Source organism: Bufo gargarizans, chromosome 4 (genome assembly GCF_014858855.1).
Source record: "Bufo gargarizans isolate SCDJY-AF-19 chromosome 4, ASM1485885v1, whole genome shotgun sequence".
NCBI classification, from domain to species: domain Eukaryota; kingdom Metazoa; phylum Chordata; class Amphibia; order Anura; family Bufonidae; genus Bufo; species Bufo gargarizans.
Window position 1 is genome coordinate 6,902,570 of NC_058083.1, and position 18,600 is coordinate 6,921,169.

The window sequence follows — 18,600 nt, forward strand, 5'->3', positions numbered from 1 at the left end:
GGGACGAAGTTCGGATCGGGTTCGGATCCCGAACCCGAACATTTCCGGGAAGTTCGGCCGAACTTCTCGAACCCGAACTTCCAGGTGTTCGCTCAACTCTACTAAAGGGTTAACACAGTTTGTAACATCAGTTTTGAATACCTTGAGGCTTGTAGTTTCTAGAATAGGGTCATTTTTGGGTGGTTTCTATTATGTAAGCCTCACAAAGTGACTTCAGATCTTGAGAAATTTCAAGATTTGCTTCTAAACTTCTAAGCCTTGTAACATCCCCAAAAAATAAAATGTCATTCCCAAAATGATTCAAAAATGAAGTAGACATATGGGGAATGTAAAGTAATAACTATTTTTGTAGGTATTACTATGTATTATAGAAGTAGAGAAATTGAAACTTGGAAATTTGCTAAATTTTCCAAATTTTGGGCAAATTTGGTATTTTTTTATAAATAAAAATTATATTTTTTTTACTCCATTTTACCAGTGTCATGAAGTACAATATGTGACGAAAAAATTGTCTCAGAATGGCCTGGATAAGTCAAAGCGTTTTAAAGTTATCACCACATAAAGTGACACTGGTCAGATTAGCAAAAGGAGTTAATGGCAGGCGAACCTGAAAAACCTTCAGGTCATATTTTCAGCCACCAAATACTTGCTAGAAGTGCACAAATAGTCCCACAACATGGACACTGGCATACCAGAGGGGAATCATTGGCAAAAATTCCCACAAAAAATATGTATTTTCTTCAGGGGCCATTTTTATGCATCTTAAAGGGAAACTCTCAAAAATATGCCCTGCTGGAGCCTAGAAATTTTTTATTTTAGGCCACGGGAGTAAGGCACCAAAAATTAGGCATTCACTATTGTTGAGTGAGCATCCTCGGCCGAACATCAGTTCGGCTCAAGCATCGCTATGCTCGGCCGAACACCACGTGTGCTCCAGCGCGATGCTCGAGTCAGTGTATTTAAATCTAATTTAGCCTCTATTTCTATGCAGAAGATTGCTGTACAGTGAGGAAATCCCTCACTGTGAGACCATGGCTTAGGAGTCCCTTATATAGCTATGTCCATATATGGAGTCAGTGCTTGGGGACACCCCAGTGTATTTAAATCTAATTTAGCCTGCATTTCAGAAAATTTTCTGACAGGATTCCAACTCAACCTTTTGCATTAGAGGCAAGGCACTTAACCACTCAGCTATAATAGCTGCATAGCCAGTTACAAAAAAATAAAAATATTAGACTTCTACTATACCTTACTTCTACTGAGACCTATACAGTAAAAGTTTCATATACATTTTTTTTTTTTAAGTGACTGGATATGAAGTTATATACTGTAGTGGTTAAAGTTCTGGGCTATGATTCAGAAGCTGTGAGTTCAAATCCAATCACAATCTTTTTCAAAAATAGATTTATCTATCAATTTTATTTGTAATTGTAAAAAATGTATAGCACAAAATAATTGTGTAATTACTAGAAAGAAAAAAAATAATAAATTATATATATATAGATATATAAATAATCATACTTCTGATATATATATATGAATGCATAATATGTGGGAAACTACTACTGATGTTTTAGCCATAATATATTTACATATATTATAATATATTATATATTCTAAATATATAATAATATGTGTAAATATATTATGGCTAAATATATATATATATATATATATATATATATATATATATGAGACTTCGACTGTATAGGAATACTTACTAGCATTGCAAAGTGTTCTACTCAAGCACACAAGCACTTTGGTGCTCGCTCAACACTAGCATTAACCTGACAGAAAATAACTTGTGATGATGTGGCTCGAGGTACATTAGGCGGTCACTGAATAAAAAGTTTACTGTAGACCAGTACAGACCCAAAAAATTAGGCATTCACCTGACAGAAAATAACCTCTGATTATGTGGCTGGAGGTACATTAGGCGGTCACTAGCTAAAAATTTTACTGTAGGCCAGTACAGGCCCCCAAAATTAGGCATTAACCTGACAGAAAATAATTTGTTATTATGTGGCTGGAGGTACATTAGGCGGTCACTGGATACAATTTTTACTGTAGATCACTGGAGTACAGGCCCCAAAAATTAGGCATTCACCTGACAGAAAAGAACTTGTGATTATGTGGCTGGAGATACATTAGGCGGTCACCGAAATATTTTTTTTACTATAGGCCACTGGATTACAGCCCCCAAAAATTAGGCATTCATCTGACAGAAAAGGCCTTTTATGCTGCTGTATATACATAAGACAAGGACCATTCTTTGTTCTGGGTTGTGGCCAATATGTGTGGGATGGCATGAGGAAATTCAATTACACGTGGTCGTCGCAGGTGTTGAACTCCTGCCAGATCCATGCCTCATTAATTTTTTGAAATGTGAGGTAGTCCACACTGTCATGAGCTAGGCGAGTGCACTTGTCTGTCACGATCCCCCCTGCTGCGTTGAACGTCCAGGATGAGGGGCAAGTCAACAGTTCCATGGCAAATTGTGCCAGCCCTGGCCACAGGTCAAGCCTGCACACCCAGTATTACAGGGGTTGCTCGCTTCTCAGAGCGTCCACATCGGCCGTTAACCAGATGTAGTCGGACACCTGTCAGCATAGGCGTTCCCTGAGGCTGGATCCGGGGGGGCGGCTGTCGATGGGTTGGCTTCAAGACTGATCTTATATCCGAAGTGACCAACACATCTTCAAACAGCCCTCTTTTTGCTGGCTCAGTAGGATTGGCACCTACTTTCACTATGGGTGGAAATTACTCTGCCAGTGTCCGCAACAAAAACTGGTAACATGTCGGCCATTTTGTGTTTGCATCGGGGGTCAAAGTATGTTTTCACCCAGTACAGATCCTTGCCATTTATGCTTTTTATATGAGGGTCCCTCTTCAAACACTGGAGCATGAAGGCCTCCATTTGCACTAAATTGGAAGCGGTGGGGCGCCCTGGCTTCTGCTCATCACCCAGGAGAATGTCGTCCTCGGTCTCCTCCCCCAGCCACAGACAACACCAAGGATCTCCGAAAAGTCCCCCCTCAAACACTGCTCTTATTGATCCTTCTCCCCCCAGCAATCATCCTCCTCTGACTCCTCTTCAGACTCCTGCTGACTTGTCTTAAATCTCATCAAATGTCCGCAGAAGTCTGCATGCGTCGTGCATGAGCAGCCACTGGCGCGGTGAAAAGAAACCAAGCTCCCCAGAACCTATCCTGCTGAAGAGTTCATACAGGTAGTCGTTAACTGCATATTTCTGCTGGAGCAGCCTATAAAGCATATACAAGGGGGAGTAGCAGCGTGTCGGGCTGTTACAAATCAGATGTCTGACGGGCAGGTGGTGTTGCCACTGAACGTCAGCAAGGCGAGCCATGGCTGTGTAAAATCTTCTAAAATGGACAGAGATTTTCCTGGCCTGCTGCAAGACATCCTGGACCCCAGGGTATTTGGCAATGAATCGCTGCACGACTAAGTTCAGGACGTGTGCCATGCACAGCACATGTGGCATTATGCCCTGTTTCAGCGCTCTTAGCAGATTGGCACCATTGTCGCACATCACTTTACCAACTGTCAAATTGAGCGGAGTTAGCCACTGATCGGCCTGTGACTGCAGAGCTGAAAGCAGTGCAGGATTGGTGTGGCTCTTGGCTTTCAGGCACAACAACCGCAGCAAAGTATGGCAACGTCTCACCTGGGACGTCGAATAGGTTCTGGAGAGCTTGGGGGGCGCAGTGGAAGAGGCGGTAGCAGTGGAAAAAAAAGAGTCAGCCGAGTAACACCAAATCTACACCGGAGCCACGGGTTACAAAAGTTCACACAGTGGGCAGTAAAAGTAATGTACCTTCCCGGCACGTGTCTGTGGTCAGATGCATCTTTGCCTCCGAGTCCACCAGATTATATAGCAGTAGTTGAAGGGCTAGCAGTTCCGACAAGCCAGCAGTCAGCTGTTGGGCAAGAAGATTATCCGGCGTCGTCATGCTCGAACATTTGGGCCACGGAAGCCTGCCTTATGCAAGATGAACGCGACGACGGCACGGTGGAAGGTGGAGTGGAGGACAAATGGGAGGAGAGAGGAGAAGAAGAAGAGGCAGGACGTGGAGCGCCGGGAGAGTGGCTTTGTTGGTTCTGACGCCGTTGCTCCTACTGGGCTGGTTGATGGGAGGCCAGGTGAGTGTTTGGCTTACTGCAACTTATGCGTTGACAGCAGAGGCTGCAAATGGCCACAGTATTGTCAGCAGCTGAGCTGACACGTTAAAAAAAGCCCACACTGCGGAGCCATATGCCGGCGTCCTGGGAGCACCAGAAGTGACCATGCATGGTGGATGGCTCGCTCCAGATACATTTGCAGTCTGCTTTTTGCCTACTATGCCCTGCAAGCTCTGCCTGCTTCTCCTCCTTCTCCTCCCTCTCTGCTGATCCGTCTCTCCCTCTGAACTCCCCTCCTCTTCCTCTCTTGTGGGCACCCACGTGACATCCATCGACACGTCATCATCGTCACCTTCCCCACCACTGACATCTCAGAGTAGGCAGCAACAGCGGGGAGCTCTCTCCTTGGGCTGATCTGGGTACTGTTGTCAGACCGCTGGCTGGCGGCAGTTGCTACCTCCTCTTCCTCATCCGATGCCAAGAATGGCTGCGCACGGCCACGTTAAGGTCTACGAATGGATGGAAAAATAATTCCTCTGACTCGAATGGAGGGGCTATGGTAGTGGTGGTGGTGTATTTTGGCGGTGCACACAGCAGAGAGTGAGAAGGGTGCAGATACAGAGAATGAGGAGGGTGCAGAAGCGGAAGGCTGAGTGAGCCACTCAACTAACTCTGGTGCGCCCTTTGAATTAATCGCACGCACCTTATCAAACTTCCCCCTTAGGCTCTGGCCTGGTGCACCTGCCCGACCGCTACCACCCCTGCGGAAAGGGCCTGCCTCTTCCACTGCCTGTCATTTTCAAAATGACCCTGTGCTTAAGTCCCTAGAGAAGAGCAGTATTTGTGGAAACAGGTATATCGCACCCCTCAATTGATATTTGGTGGAAACAGGTATATCAAACCCCTTAATCAGTATTTTGTGGAAGCAGGTATATCGAACACCATAATCAGTATTTTGTGGAAGCAGGTATATCGCAGCCCTCAATCAGTTTTTTGTGGAATCAGGTATATTGCAGCCCTCAATAAATATTTTGTGAAAGCAGGTATATCAAACCCCTTAATCAGTAATTTGTGGAAGCAGGTATATCGCACCCCTCATTCAATATTTGGTGAAAACAGGTATATCGAACCCCTTAATCGGTATTTTATGGAAGCAGGTGTATCGCAGGCCACCATCAATATTTGGTAGAAACAGGTATATCGAACCACTTAATCAGTATTTTATGGAAGCAGGTATATCGCAGCTCTCAATCAGTATTTTGTGGAAGCAGGTATATCAAGCCCCTTAATCAGTATTTTGTGGATGCAGATATATCTCAGGCCTCAATCAATATTTGGTGGAAACAGATATATCGAACCCCTTAATCAGTATTTTGTAGAAGCAGGTATATTGCAGGCCTCAATCAATATTTGTTGGAAGCAGGTATATCGCACCCCTCAATCAATATTTGGTGGAAACAGGTATATTGAACCCCTTAATGAGTATTTTGTGGAAGCAGGTATATTGCAGCCCTCAATTAATATTTGGTGGAAACCAATACATCAAACCCCCTTAATCAGTATTTTGTGGAAGCAGGTATATCGCACACCTCAATCAGTATTTGGTGGAAATAGGTATATTGAACCCCTTAATCAGTATTTTGTGGAAGCATGTATATCGCAGCCCTCAATCAGTATTTTGTGGATTCAGGTATATCAAACCGCTTAATCATCATTTTGTGGAAGCAGGTATATTGCAAGCCTCCATCAATATTTGGTAGAAACACGTATATCGAACCCCTTAATGGGTATTTTGTGGAAGCAGGTATATCGCAGGCCTCAATCGATATTTAAAGAAAGCAGGTATATCAAAACCCTTAATCAGTATTTTGTGGAAGCAGGTATATAGCAGCCATCAATCTGTATTTTGTGGAGGCAGGTATATCAAACCGCTTAATCAGTATTTTGTGGATGCAGGAATATCGCAGGCCTCAATCAATATTTGGTAGAAACAGGTATATCGAACCCCTTAATTAATATTTGGTGGAAGCAGGTATATCGCAGGCCTCAATCAATATTTGGTCTAAGCAGGTATATCAAACCCCTTAATCAGTATTTTTTGGAAGCAGATATATTGCAGCCCTCAATCAATTTTTGGTGGAAGCAGGTATATCAAACCCCTAATCAGCATTTTGTGGATGCAGGAATATCGCAGGCCTCAATCAATATTTGGTAGAAACAGGTATATCGAACCCCTTAATTAATATTTGGTGGAAGCAGGTATATCGCAGGCCTCAATCAATATTTGGTCTAAGCAGGTATATCAAACCCCTTAATCAGTATTTTTTGGAAGCAGGTATATCGCAGGCCTCAATCAATATTTGGTGTAAGAAGGTATATCAAACCCCTTAATCAGTATTTTGTGAGAGCAGGTATATCGCAGTCCTCAATCCGTATTTTGTGGAGGCGGGTATATCAAACTGCTTAATCAGTATTTTGTGGAAGCAGATATATCGCAGCCCTCAATCAATATTTGGTGGAAGCAGGTATATCAAACCTCTTAATCAGTATTTTGTGAGAGCAGGTATAACGCAGCCCTCAATCCGTATTTTGTGGAGGCAGGTATATCGACCCCCTTAAATAGTATTTTGTGAAAGCAGGTATATCGCAGACCCCAATCAATATTTGGTAGAAGCAGGTATATCAAACCTCTTAATCAGTATTTTATAGAAGCAGGTATATCGCACCCCTCAATTAATATTTGGTGGAAGCAGGTATATCAAACCCCTTAATCAGTATTTTGTGGAAGCAGGTATATCACACCCCTGAATAATTTTTTTGCCACAACAGTTATCTCACACCACCCTGTTTATTTGGGGCAAAGGTATATCACAGCCCTCAATCAGTATTTTGTTGAAGAAGGTATATCACATCCCTTAATCAGTATTTTTAAGGGCAACAGGTATATTACACCCGTTGAAATTAGTTGTTCCAATAGTGTCTGTCCCTCTATATAGCTGCGGTATTGCAGCAGAACAGCACGCAACTGCTGCACAATACAAATACACTATAATATACTTTCTGTTAGAAAGCATATTATAGGTATATCACACCCTTCAGTATATCACACCTGTTTATAGCACACCTATACCAGTCCTTAACTCCTTAAGGACACAGCCTTATTTCACCTTAAGGACCAGGCCATTTTTTGCAAATCTGACCAGTGTCACTTTAAGTTGTGATAACTTTAAAACGCTTTGACTTATCCAGGCCATTCTGAGATTATTTTTTCGTCACATATTGTACTTCATGACACTGGTAAAATTAAGTAAAACATTTCACTTTTATTTATAAAAAAATACCAAATTTTTTAAAAAATTAAAAAATTGCCAATTTCCAAGTTTCAATTCTCTACTTCTATAATACATAGTGATACCTAAAAGAATAGTTATTACTTTACAGTCCCCATATATCTACTTCATGTTTGGATCATTTTGGGAATTATATTTTATTTTTTGGATGTTACGAGGCTTAGAAGTTTAGAAGCAAATCTTTAAATTTTTCAGAAATTTTCAAAAACCCAATTTTTAGGGACCAGTTCAGGTCTGAAGTCACTTTGCAAGGCTCACATAATAGAAAACACAAGGTATTCAAAACTGATTTTACAAACTTTGTTAACCCTTTAGCTGTTCCACAAGAATTAATGGAAAATAGAGATACAATTTCAAAATTTCACTTTTACTTTTACAAAGCAAGGGTTAACAGCCAAACAAAACTCTATATTTATGGCCCTCATTCTGTAGTTTACAGAAACACCCCATATGTGGTCGTAAACTACTGTACGGGCACACAGCAGGGCGCAGAAGAAAAGGAATGCCATACGGTTTTTGGAAGGCAGATTTTGCTGGATTGGTTTTTTTGACACCATGTCCCTTTTTTTAAGCCCCCCTGATGCAACCCTAGAGTAGAAACTCCATAAAAGTGACCCCATCTAAGAAACTACACCCCTAAAGGTATTCAAAACAGATTTTACAAACGTTGTTAACCCTTTAGGTGTTCCACAAGAGTTATTGGCAAATGGAGATGAAATTTCAGAATTTACATTTTTGGGCAAATTTCCTATTTTAATCCATTTTTTTCCAGTAACAAAGCAAGGATGTGGTCGTAAACTGCTGTATGGGCACACGGCAGGGCGCAGAAGGAAAGGAATGCCATACGATTTTTGGAAGGCAGATTTTGCTGGACTGTTTTTTTTTACACCATGTCCCATTTGAAGCCCCCTTGATGCACCCCTAGAGAAGAAACTCAAAAAAATGACCCCATTTTAGAAAACTATGGGATAGGGTGGAAGTTTTGTTGGTACTAGTTTAGGGTACATATAATTTTTGGTTGCTCTATATTACACTTTTTGTGAGGCAAGATAACAAAAATTTGCTGTTTTGGCACCGTTTTTATTTTTTGTTTTATTTACAACATTCATCTGACAGGTTAGGTCATGTGGTATTTTTATAGACCAGGTTGTCACGGATGCGGCCATACCCAATATGTATACTTTTTTTTTTTAATGTAAGTTTTACACAATGATTTCATTTTTAAGCAAAAAAAAATCATGTTTTATTGTTTCCATAGTCTGAGAGCCATAATTTTTTCAGTTTTTGGGCGATTACCTTGAATAGGGTATGATTTTTGTGGGATGAGATGACTGTTTTATTGGAACTATTTTGGGGTACGTGTGACTTTTTGATCGCTTGCTATTACACTTTTTGTGATGTAAGGTGACAAAAAATGGTTTATTTAGCATACTTTTTATTTTAAATTGTTTACAGTGTTCATCTGAGGGGTTAGGTCATGTGATATTTTTATAGAGCCGGTCGATACGGATGTGGCGATACCAAATATGTATACTTTTTATTTATTTATGTAAGTTTTACACAATAACAGCTTTTTTTAAACAAAAAAAAGATGTTTTAGTGTGTCCATATTCTGAGCTATATATTATTATTTTTTTTGGGCGATTTGTCTCAGGTAGGGGCTCATTTTTTGCAGGATGAGGTGACGGTTAGATTGGTACTATTTTGGTGGGCAAATGCCTTTTTGATCGCTTGCTGTTGTACTTTTTGTGATGTAAGGTGACAAAAAAAATGTTTATTTAGCACAGTTTTTATTTTGTATTTTTTACGGTGTTCATCTGAGGGGTTAGGTCATGTGATTTGTTTATAGAGCCGGTCAATACGGACGCGGCGATACCTAATATGTATATCAATTTTTTTTTTACTTTATTTGGGGAAAATGACGTTTTTGTTTATTTGTATTTGAAACTTTAAATCTTTTTGGGGAAAACTTTATTTTTTCAACTTTTTTTTTCACTGAATTTTTTTGTCCCACTTTGGGACTTGAACTTTTGGGGGTCTACTCCTTTACAATGCATTCCAATACTTCTGTATTGGAATGCATTGGCTGTATGAGTAATACTGTGTGTATTACTCATACAGATTCCGGGGCCTGTTAGATCCAGGGGGCTGGATCTCACAGGCACATCACAGCCTTTCTTTGACATCGCACTGCCTTCCACACCATCGGGTCCCCCCTACAGCCGCATGGGGACCCGATTGCACCGCCCGCCGCCGCAATAGGTAAAAGCCGCAAACCGCAGGTCTGAATTGACCTGCGGTTTGCGGCGATCGCCGACATGGGGCGGTCACGGGACTCCCCCGGGCATTTAGCCGAGGTGCCTACTCAATGATTTGCGGCGGTGATCAGAAATACACAGGGCGTACAGTTACGCCCTGTGTCCTTAAGTACCAGGACATAAGTGCGTACCTGTACGCCCTGTGTCCTGAAGAGTTTAAAAGGACTTTTGTGGCCCTATTAGCTAGCGTTTTGTGTCCCTAACAGCCTGTCCCTGCTCCACAAAACAACCTCTACCTACACTGGCAAAACACAGAATGTAAAATAGCCGCCAGATTGGGTTCTTTTATAGGGTGGGGGTATGTCCATGTGCTGAAACATCTCAATTGGCTGTCCTGTCCCACCTGATGGATGTGTCATGGGTCAAAGTTCGGTGCAATGCAAAAGAATATGGCACCGGCGGACATCGCCATATGTTCGCATGTTCAGCGAATCGCGAACGAGCAAAGTGTGCTGCTAAACGACCGCTGGGCAATCTCTATTCATAATCATAATCCCTGATCAGGATAGGTTTTGTGTGAACTAATGGGACAGTGGCCATTTTGTTTCCCCTGATGATTGCTCCCCAGACAACACGAGCCATTCATTCCTGGAAAACTTCTTTAAGTTTCACCCACAAGCCAAATATCCCTAACTTTTTGTGAGTAGTGTATATGGTGTAATATACTGTAATACAATATGATATAGTCTAACGTAATGTAGTATACATAATATGATGTAACAATGTAATTTAATGTGGGAAAATAAGACCTAATGTAATATAGTATGGTATAATATAATAAGACATTATGTAATATAGTATGGTATAATATAATAAGACATTATGTAATATAGTATGGTATAACATAAATAGAGATGAGCAAATTTATTAAAAATTCACTTCGGCATGAAACGCATTTTTTGCATGTAGTGGCCACAATGACGGGGAATGGCAATTGCGCCTCCCCCTCTGCATTAAACCTCTCAGATGCCGCATTTATCGCTGATCGTGGCATCTGATGCCACCATTTAGGCCTTTCAAGGGTTAATCAGGGTAAAAAATAAAATACTCACCTTATCCATTTGCTTGTGTACAGGCTGTTGCGGCCATTTTGATTGAAGAAATTATGCAAAATCTCGCACAGTGACATGATAACATCATCACACTGGCCGGGCGCAGTGATGTCATCACTGATGATGTCATCGCGCCTGGCTAGCGCACCAGCGTGGTGACGTCATATGTCACTCCCCGCAAGATTTAGCCCTGTATCTTCAATCAAGGTAATCACGACAGCCTCTTTGCACGTAAACTGATGAGGTGAGTATGTTTTTTTATGTTTTTACTGCCATTTCAGGGAAAATTGATTTGTTACCACGAAGAGCGAGGAAATTTATTTTTCCTGAAATTCAGATCGAAGTCAATTCGTTTGACTTCGATTCTCTCAGCAGTAAACATAATGCAACATGAGATAACATAATATACTGTAGTATCGCATCATATAAAAGTGCTGATATCAGGCTAGTTAAAACAATGAGTGGATCCCAACAAGCCTTGGGATTTGACAAGGCGATATAGCAAGGTGGCACTAGCAAGATGGTTCTCCTTCTTGGGATACCTCTATTATGGCGGAAGTAGTTATTCATGGTGGCGGTCCTCACTCTGGAGTCTCCTGGGCTGTGCAGTCATTGGAATAGTGCACCTTTTCTTCCATTCAGGGCACACTCTGGCTTCGGGACTCCTGCCTGGTTTTAGGTGGGGTACCCTGGGTGGAAATGAGCTTTTAGGTGTGAGGCAGGTGTCCTGCGGACAGGCCAGCAAGGCAGCATTATGGTGATGCAGATGGCAGTGCAGTACGGTGATGAGGCCAGGTTTCCTACAAGTTTCACACAGGCACTGATCACGTTAAGTGCAGTAACTTTACAGTTGGCATATGCAGTTCCCAAAGTTGTGTCTGGGAGGCAGGGGGCAGAGTATGAGTTCCCTCTAAATCTTTTACTTATAATCTGCATAATGTTCTTAAATCGACCAAGGGATACAATTTGTCTCTCTCACTCTCACTATATGGTATCACTGCAGTATCCTTAGCAGAATACAGTCTCTGAACAGATGACCAGTCTGTAATTTTTTATGATGGAGAACCTGAAGTTTATTTAAGTTCTTACCAATATCCAAGGAAGTCTAGATAATAAAAGTTACCGGCTCCGTGCCACAGGAACAGGTAAAAATCTCACAAGAGGTAAGTATTCTTTTCTCTTCAATAAGAAACATAGACATCATCCCTGGTGATCCCTCAATCTTCACCTTTCCCTCCACTGTTCCTCTGGATAACAATCACTTACATAATAAAAGCATTCAAATCAGAGTATAAAATTACAACCCAAGCTTGCCTGACCTGGGTTTTGGTCTGCTTCATCAGGGGCAGAATGATGTTTCTGCCCCTGATGAAGCAGAGTGAAACCCAGGTGGGCAAGCTTGGATTGTATTTTTACACGCTGAATTGAAAGCTTTCATCTTGTATCTGTGTAAGCAGACTGTCCCTATGTGGTTACCTTTCTGATTAAAAGCTACTACACAGGAAAACTACCACCATCAGTGGATTGTAATCCAGAGGAGCAGTGGAGGGAAAGGTGAAGATTGAGATATCCCCAGGAATAATGTCTATGGCTTCTTCATGTTAAAGAGAAAAGAATACTTACCTCTCGCAAAACTTTTACCTGTTCCTCTGGAGCTATCCGGTAACGTTTATTATCTTGACAGTGAAAATACAGACTTATCCTTTGTTAGATCCAGCAGTGTTTTTTTTTTTTGCACAGAAAAAGGACAATATCTTGTTTTTTATTGTTTATGCAGGAAGTCTGTACCCTAAATGTATATGTGTTACCTTCTCTGACAGATGCTCTTCACGTTCCTTTATGTGGCTGCTGGATGTTCTGCTGAATCTAGTGGCTCTTTCCCTCCATGGATAGCACATATGCTGTCACCTTGCTGCATTTATTTAACCCTCAGGGCATGGAATATTCCCTGGTTACTTCTGCTCTGTACTGCCTTCTGCTGCTTACTGACCCACAGATTATACTAGACTGAACTACTTCCTCCTAGAGGAAGGGGTGGTGCCAACCCATGCCTAATGACTGTTGTTAGGGAACCACCTCCTTCCCCAGAGACAGCCTATGGGACTGCAGCCTATAGAAGTGGGATACTGCAACAGCAGCTTAAGTTACTGAAACTAGGTGTGATGTCATAATCATCAGAGCTTACTCACAGAAACACAACTCAATGAGGCTAGGTGTGATGTCACACTAGCCTAACTGACTTAAATTAGTTGTGATGCCATGGCAGCTTTCTTAATGGAAATGTACTTGCAACTAACTTGATGGAAACCCACCAGTTATATCACAGTAAGCTCACATGCTAAAAATTCACTTGTGCTGTCAACTTTCCTGACACTCACCTGTGATGTCACAGCTGCTTACTTGATTGAAGCGCTTGTGATGTCACAGGAGCTTACTGAAAGATGAACAAGAATAACAGATGACCCATAAGGAATAACTGTATATAGAGAAATTGGTTTCCAACTGCTAATTTGATGACAGTGGGGTGCTAGCCATAGACCACTCCAAACATGGCTCTCCAGAAAATCCCTCACTGGTGACCAATCCATCAGTAATTTTCAGACTTTACTTGGTAGGAAGTGCAGTTATTGTTTTTAAAGGTAGCAGTGGACCCCATGGCCTGCACATGTTGCACATATGGTATGCCCTTGTAAGACTATTTCCACATCTGTCTGGCAATGGCTGGCTATAACAGGGTTTAACCAACCTGTTCCACCCCTCCTGGTAGAGTGGGCTGGTCTGACTTCCTGCCAGTAGGGGGAAGTCTAGAGTAGTTCAGTAATCTTTAGTCAGAGTTAGGGCTCAGCCATTCATTTCAATTGGTCCGCAAAAAAAACGGAAGTTACTCCTCTGCATTCAGTTTCCATATGTCTGTTCCGCCAAAATAAAAAGAACATGTCCTATTGTTGTCCCCGTTACGGACAAGGATAGGACTGTTACGTTCCGCAAAATACGGAATTCACATGGGCGTCACCTGTATTTTATGTGGACCGCAAAATACATACTGTCATGTTCATGAGCCCTTAGGCAGAGAGGGGACAAGAGAGCTCCTGTCCAGATAGTGGGGGAGTGAGGAAGCAGCTCATAGAGCACTCATTCCCAAGAACTATATCTTTCCCCCTGTAAGGGAAATTCAGAACCTAAATTATCCCTCTCCTAACATAGAGTTGGGAAGTAGCTTGTAGAGTACCTACTCTCCAGAACTAAATAAAGTATTAAAATAAAGCCTTGAGATCCCAGGCAGCAGAGTAAAATGTGACATCACTTCTACAGACACCAGGGAGCGATAGCCTGAGGTAGGGCACTGTGACACAACTACAGTACACCAGGGCCACTTCCACTCCCATCCTCTACAACATCACTTATAGAGCTCGCTGCACATGCCACTATCTGCCTAGTCCAGATATGATGAACTCTGACAGGCTGTTTCTCTGCCGGATTCATTAACCACTGGTGTGAAACTAGCCTAACTCTGCTATATCTGGACAGTGCTAAATGTGTAACTTTCTCGTAACTTTTACGTTTCTTCAAGTGTGCTCCTTGTTTTCACCACCAGGTGGCAATGTTGATCTGTGCAGGGTTCCTTATTGCCTGGATTCCTTATGCAGTTGTGTCTGTGTGGTCAGCTTTCGGGAGACCTGACTCGGTTCCAATTGAGTTTTCAGTGGTACCAACTTTGCTTGCAAAATCCGCTGCTATGTACAATCCAATTATTTATCAAGTCATCGATTACAAGTTCTCGTGCTGCCGGCCCAGAAACACGCTGCAGAATTCTAAATCCAGGTACAGTGTATTTTATGTTTTTTGTTTAGTCTTATACACAGATTTTGTAAAACTGGACTTGTTCAGCTCAATGGACCTGTAGAGCAGCACTTAACAGCTGATGTGAACCCTCCCTAAGAAGCCATGCACCAGCAGCATGGCTGTCCTGAAGCAAAGAGTGGCGCAGGCGGTTGCATTGGCTGGTGCCTTGTCATAGATTCTCTATGATAGTTCCATTATTAATATAGGAAAAGCTTGTTTATGGTAACAGTTGTCTTTTTTCAATATCTTAGCAAACAATTAACTTATGCTTCCTTGGCTAATCCTCAAGAGAGGATTTCAGATGCTGTTAAAGGGATTCTCAACACAAAGGCTCATGCCCACAAATGTAAGGGCTCCGTGATCCGCAAGATATGGCCAAAGATAGGACATGGAGACATAGATCGGAAGCCCACGTAAACACTACAAAGCTTTTCAGTGGACTTTTGGGTTCATGCCTCTGCACCGCAAAAGATAGGACATGTCCTATCTTTTACCATATCTTGCAGATCGTGGACCCATTCAAGTCAATAGTTCTGCATCCGCAGCATGGAGTGCTATTTGCGGTCCGCAGCACGGGCACAGAGCCCTTACATTCGGGGACATGAGCCCTGAATAAAATGTAGTCAAGTCAATTTAGTCAAGTTTAACCAAAGTTCCTCAGTAGTTTGATAAATTTGGCACAGCTTTAAAATAACCCTTTTGTCTGGAGTAATATTGGGGCTTTTATTGTGTCTTTTTGAAAAGTGGCATTTGATAAATCTGGGGTATAACTACTCTCCGAGCTAACCATGCCTAAAGTCACAAATGTTTGTGCAAATTTGATGTGTGCCAAACGTTCAGTTTTTTATGCCGGGAAACCGGTTTTTGGGGCCTCGTAAATTCCACCCTATACCAGTAGTACCAACCCTGTAACACCCGGCATATTGCCTGGAGAAAATGGGTTATGATGTTCCCAGGGGTGTTGCCAGCAATGGAAAGCTGAGGTAACCTGAGGGGCTAGGTCACGCCCCTGGGTGCACCAAAGTTTTTTATTTTCCTAGGGAAAGCCGCAATTGATTTTCACAAGACCGATATAATTTTAATCAGCAGGATCAACTCTTACATGCAGTATGCTTGGTTTAATAGAGTCGATCCTGCTGGCAGATGCTCTTTTCTAAAATCTCACTTTGCTGCCAGTGAATGTTTACATTCAGAGACTGGAAACTGAGCATCAGCACAAATCTTGCCATGTACTGTCTAGCCTGATAACTCATTCTTGCCCAGATACATTGTAACTGTGTGTGAGTGAGATTAGGTCATGACCAGCTTGAACCCTCCAATCTACTTTTGACCTTTTACGCACAAACTGACTGAAATCCCCCAATAACATATGTCTGTGTTAAGCTGTGGCCCTGCTGGCAGTGAGCCACAGGTTGGGGACCACAGCTCTTCAGAATCGTTTATCTACAGTATGTTTTTATGTTTCCAGGATCTATACTATCAACCCATGCAGAAGATCAGTTCCATCAACAGAAGAAATCGGAGGAAAGAGCAATGAGTAATAAACTGTGCTGGACCAAGTGAAAGACTCAACTTAACGAGGTTACCATTGAGAGCCACTACATTTGGGGTAATGCCTAGTACTGATATATATTTTTCTCCAAAATTGCCTCCACAGTCTCAATACTGGACCTGACATCCATCACAAGGTGGATTCCTACTAATTCATGGCTTGTTAAGACAATTTCAAGATCATCAAGCTGGAATCTTGGAGTCATCTGAAGACCTCACCACCATTATTGAGTCTATCTTTTGGTCCTAAGTGACAAAACCACTTATCAGATCACTGGTTGCCCCTCCCCCCCCATATTATTTTTCAAAAATCTTTATTTTCCTAAGTGTCTACATTGTGTCAGTGAAGATGGTGACTAATAATAGTGAACTATCACAGTAGGCACCGTGCATGGAGATTAGCACAGGCAAAAATTGGAGGTTTTCTTCATATAAACTCAGTAGTCATAATTCAGATCAACTGGATTGTATTTTCTCCAAAAGACATTTTGCTAGTCATCCACCTTGCTTTCTCATTTAGAATGACTTGTACAAGAAATCTCTGGCAGTAAATACCGGTGACTCATGCTTCAGTCATCACAAAGCCTCATTCACACGTCAGTGTTTGTGAGCCAAAACCAGAATTGGAGCCTCCACAGACATAAGATATAAGGGAAAGCTTTGCTCCTGTTCCGTGTTTAGAGCCACACCTGGTTTTGGCTCAAAAATCACTAATGGATATTACTGACCAAGACATGGACGTGCATTATGCTCCAACCAACATAATTTGTTTATCATAATCAACACAAGATAAGATGTTTACTGCAATTTGCATGACATAAAGGGGTTATCCAACATCATAAAATAGCCCACCATGTGCCGGGCCCCTGAGAGGGAATATACTTACCTCACTCCCCGCGCCGCTCCTGGTCCCCACACTGCCATCGCTGCATTTGCCTGTACACGGATGAAAACAACCGGTGTCGAGGGGGCTTCCAGTGGAAGACTGGGACAGGGACGAGCCTCCCTAGCATCACCCGCGATGCTAGGGAGGCTCGGCTCCATCCCCGCCTGCCATTGGCTGCTCCCCCATGACACCGGATGTTTTCATCTGTGTACAGGGAGAAGCAGAAGTGGGGTAAGTATATTCCCTCTGAGGGGCCCAGCAGATGGGGGGCTGTTGTATGATGTTGGATAACCTCTGTAAGGTGTGAATAAATTGCCTTGTGGTGTTAGAACAGCTCTGTAAGTGGCTCCACCTCTATTTAAGCTTTATTTGTTGAGAGTCCAGACTTTGTGATGAAGTTCAATAACAGCTTTACTTGAATAAACATTTCTCCAACAGTTTCAGGCTTTGTTTTGGTTCCGAGCAGGCGGTAGCATGTAAACTCTGGCAGGCAAACAAACTCAGCTCTACTACATCTGTTGCTCTCTGGATCTGCTGTACTGACAGGCTTAAATAGAATCTTTGCTTTAGCTGTCTGTGGGAACTTCTCTCTGTAGTCTGACTCTATATTTGTCCAGGGTAAACTCCTCCTGGCTTTAGAGGCTCCAAGCTGTGGCCTCCACATCCAGCTGAGCTGCAGGTGCTCTAGCTGGTCTGGGCAAGGCACGTCCAGCAGGTACGTGCACCTGCTTTCTACCCCTAGCAGGGGGTAAGCTAGACCTAACACTAGAAGGGAGTAAGCTGAACTGACTCCTCACTAACTAGTCCCCTCCCCTTCTGCAAGAAGTGGGACTCGCCCACTCCTCCACAGAGGGGGGTGGGTGAGAATGGAGTAGAAAGCTCCATTATACCTAACTGCAGCTCTGCCATGTTTGCTGCCACCTTCTGGTAAACGGCACAGTGTGACTGTCCTGCAATAAATACACTGAATTACATTAGGTTAACCATAAGAGATAGTAACGGGGTGCAGAAGTGCTAATAGCACTCTGGGTCATTACATGTTGATAAACAGGTAATGCTGACCACAGCATGAGTCACCAGTATTTAATGCTGTAGATTTCTTGTACAAGTCATTCTAAATTAGAGAGGTAGTGAGATGACAATAGCAAATAGCAAAAGTTCTTCAAGAGAAAATAAAACAAGTCCAGTTGTTCTGACTTATTGCTGCTGATAAACTATTACATGGTTGAAGGAGAACCTTCACAGGAGGTAACAGACATGCATACAGGCAATGGTTGTGGAACCACTGTGGCAAGTAAACGGTTTGAGGTTGGGCCAACCCCTAAGGGTGTTATTTAGCCTTTAACCCCTTCTACAGGCATGTGGACTTCATTGCGGGTTAGCGACCAGACTGCTACTTCCTAGGATGGTCCCAGTGTACTTGGCAGCTGACCTGCTGAGGTCAGAGACACTGGTGAAGT

At 42.4% G+C, this 18,600-nt stretch overlaps 1 protein-coding gene across 1 annotated transcript in view; it reads left to right on the plus strand.

The window, feature by feature from the left end:
- The window catches only part of OPN5 (opsin 5), a 76,988-nt gene extending 60,622 nt beyond the window's left edge, over positions 1–16,366 (plus strand). The window contains exons 5-6 of the mRNA XM_044292016.1: positions 14,456–14,682; positions 16,172–16,366. Coding sequence (XP_044147951.1) covers positions 14,456–14,682; positions 16,172–16,244 — 300 coding nt within the window. The 3' untranslated portion in view covers positions 16,245–16,366. The remainder of the gene's footprint in view (positions 1–14,455; positions 14,683–16,171) is intronic.
- The last annotated feature ends 2,234 nt before the right edge of the window (positions 16,367–18,600 follow it).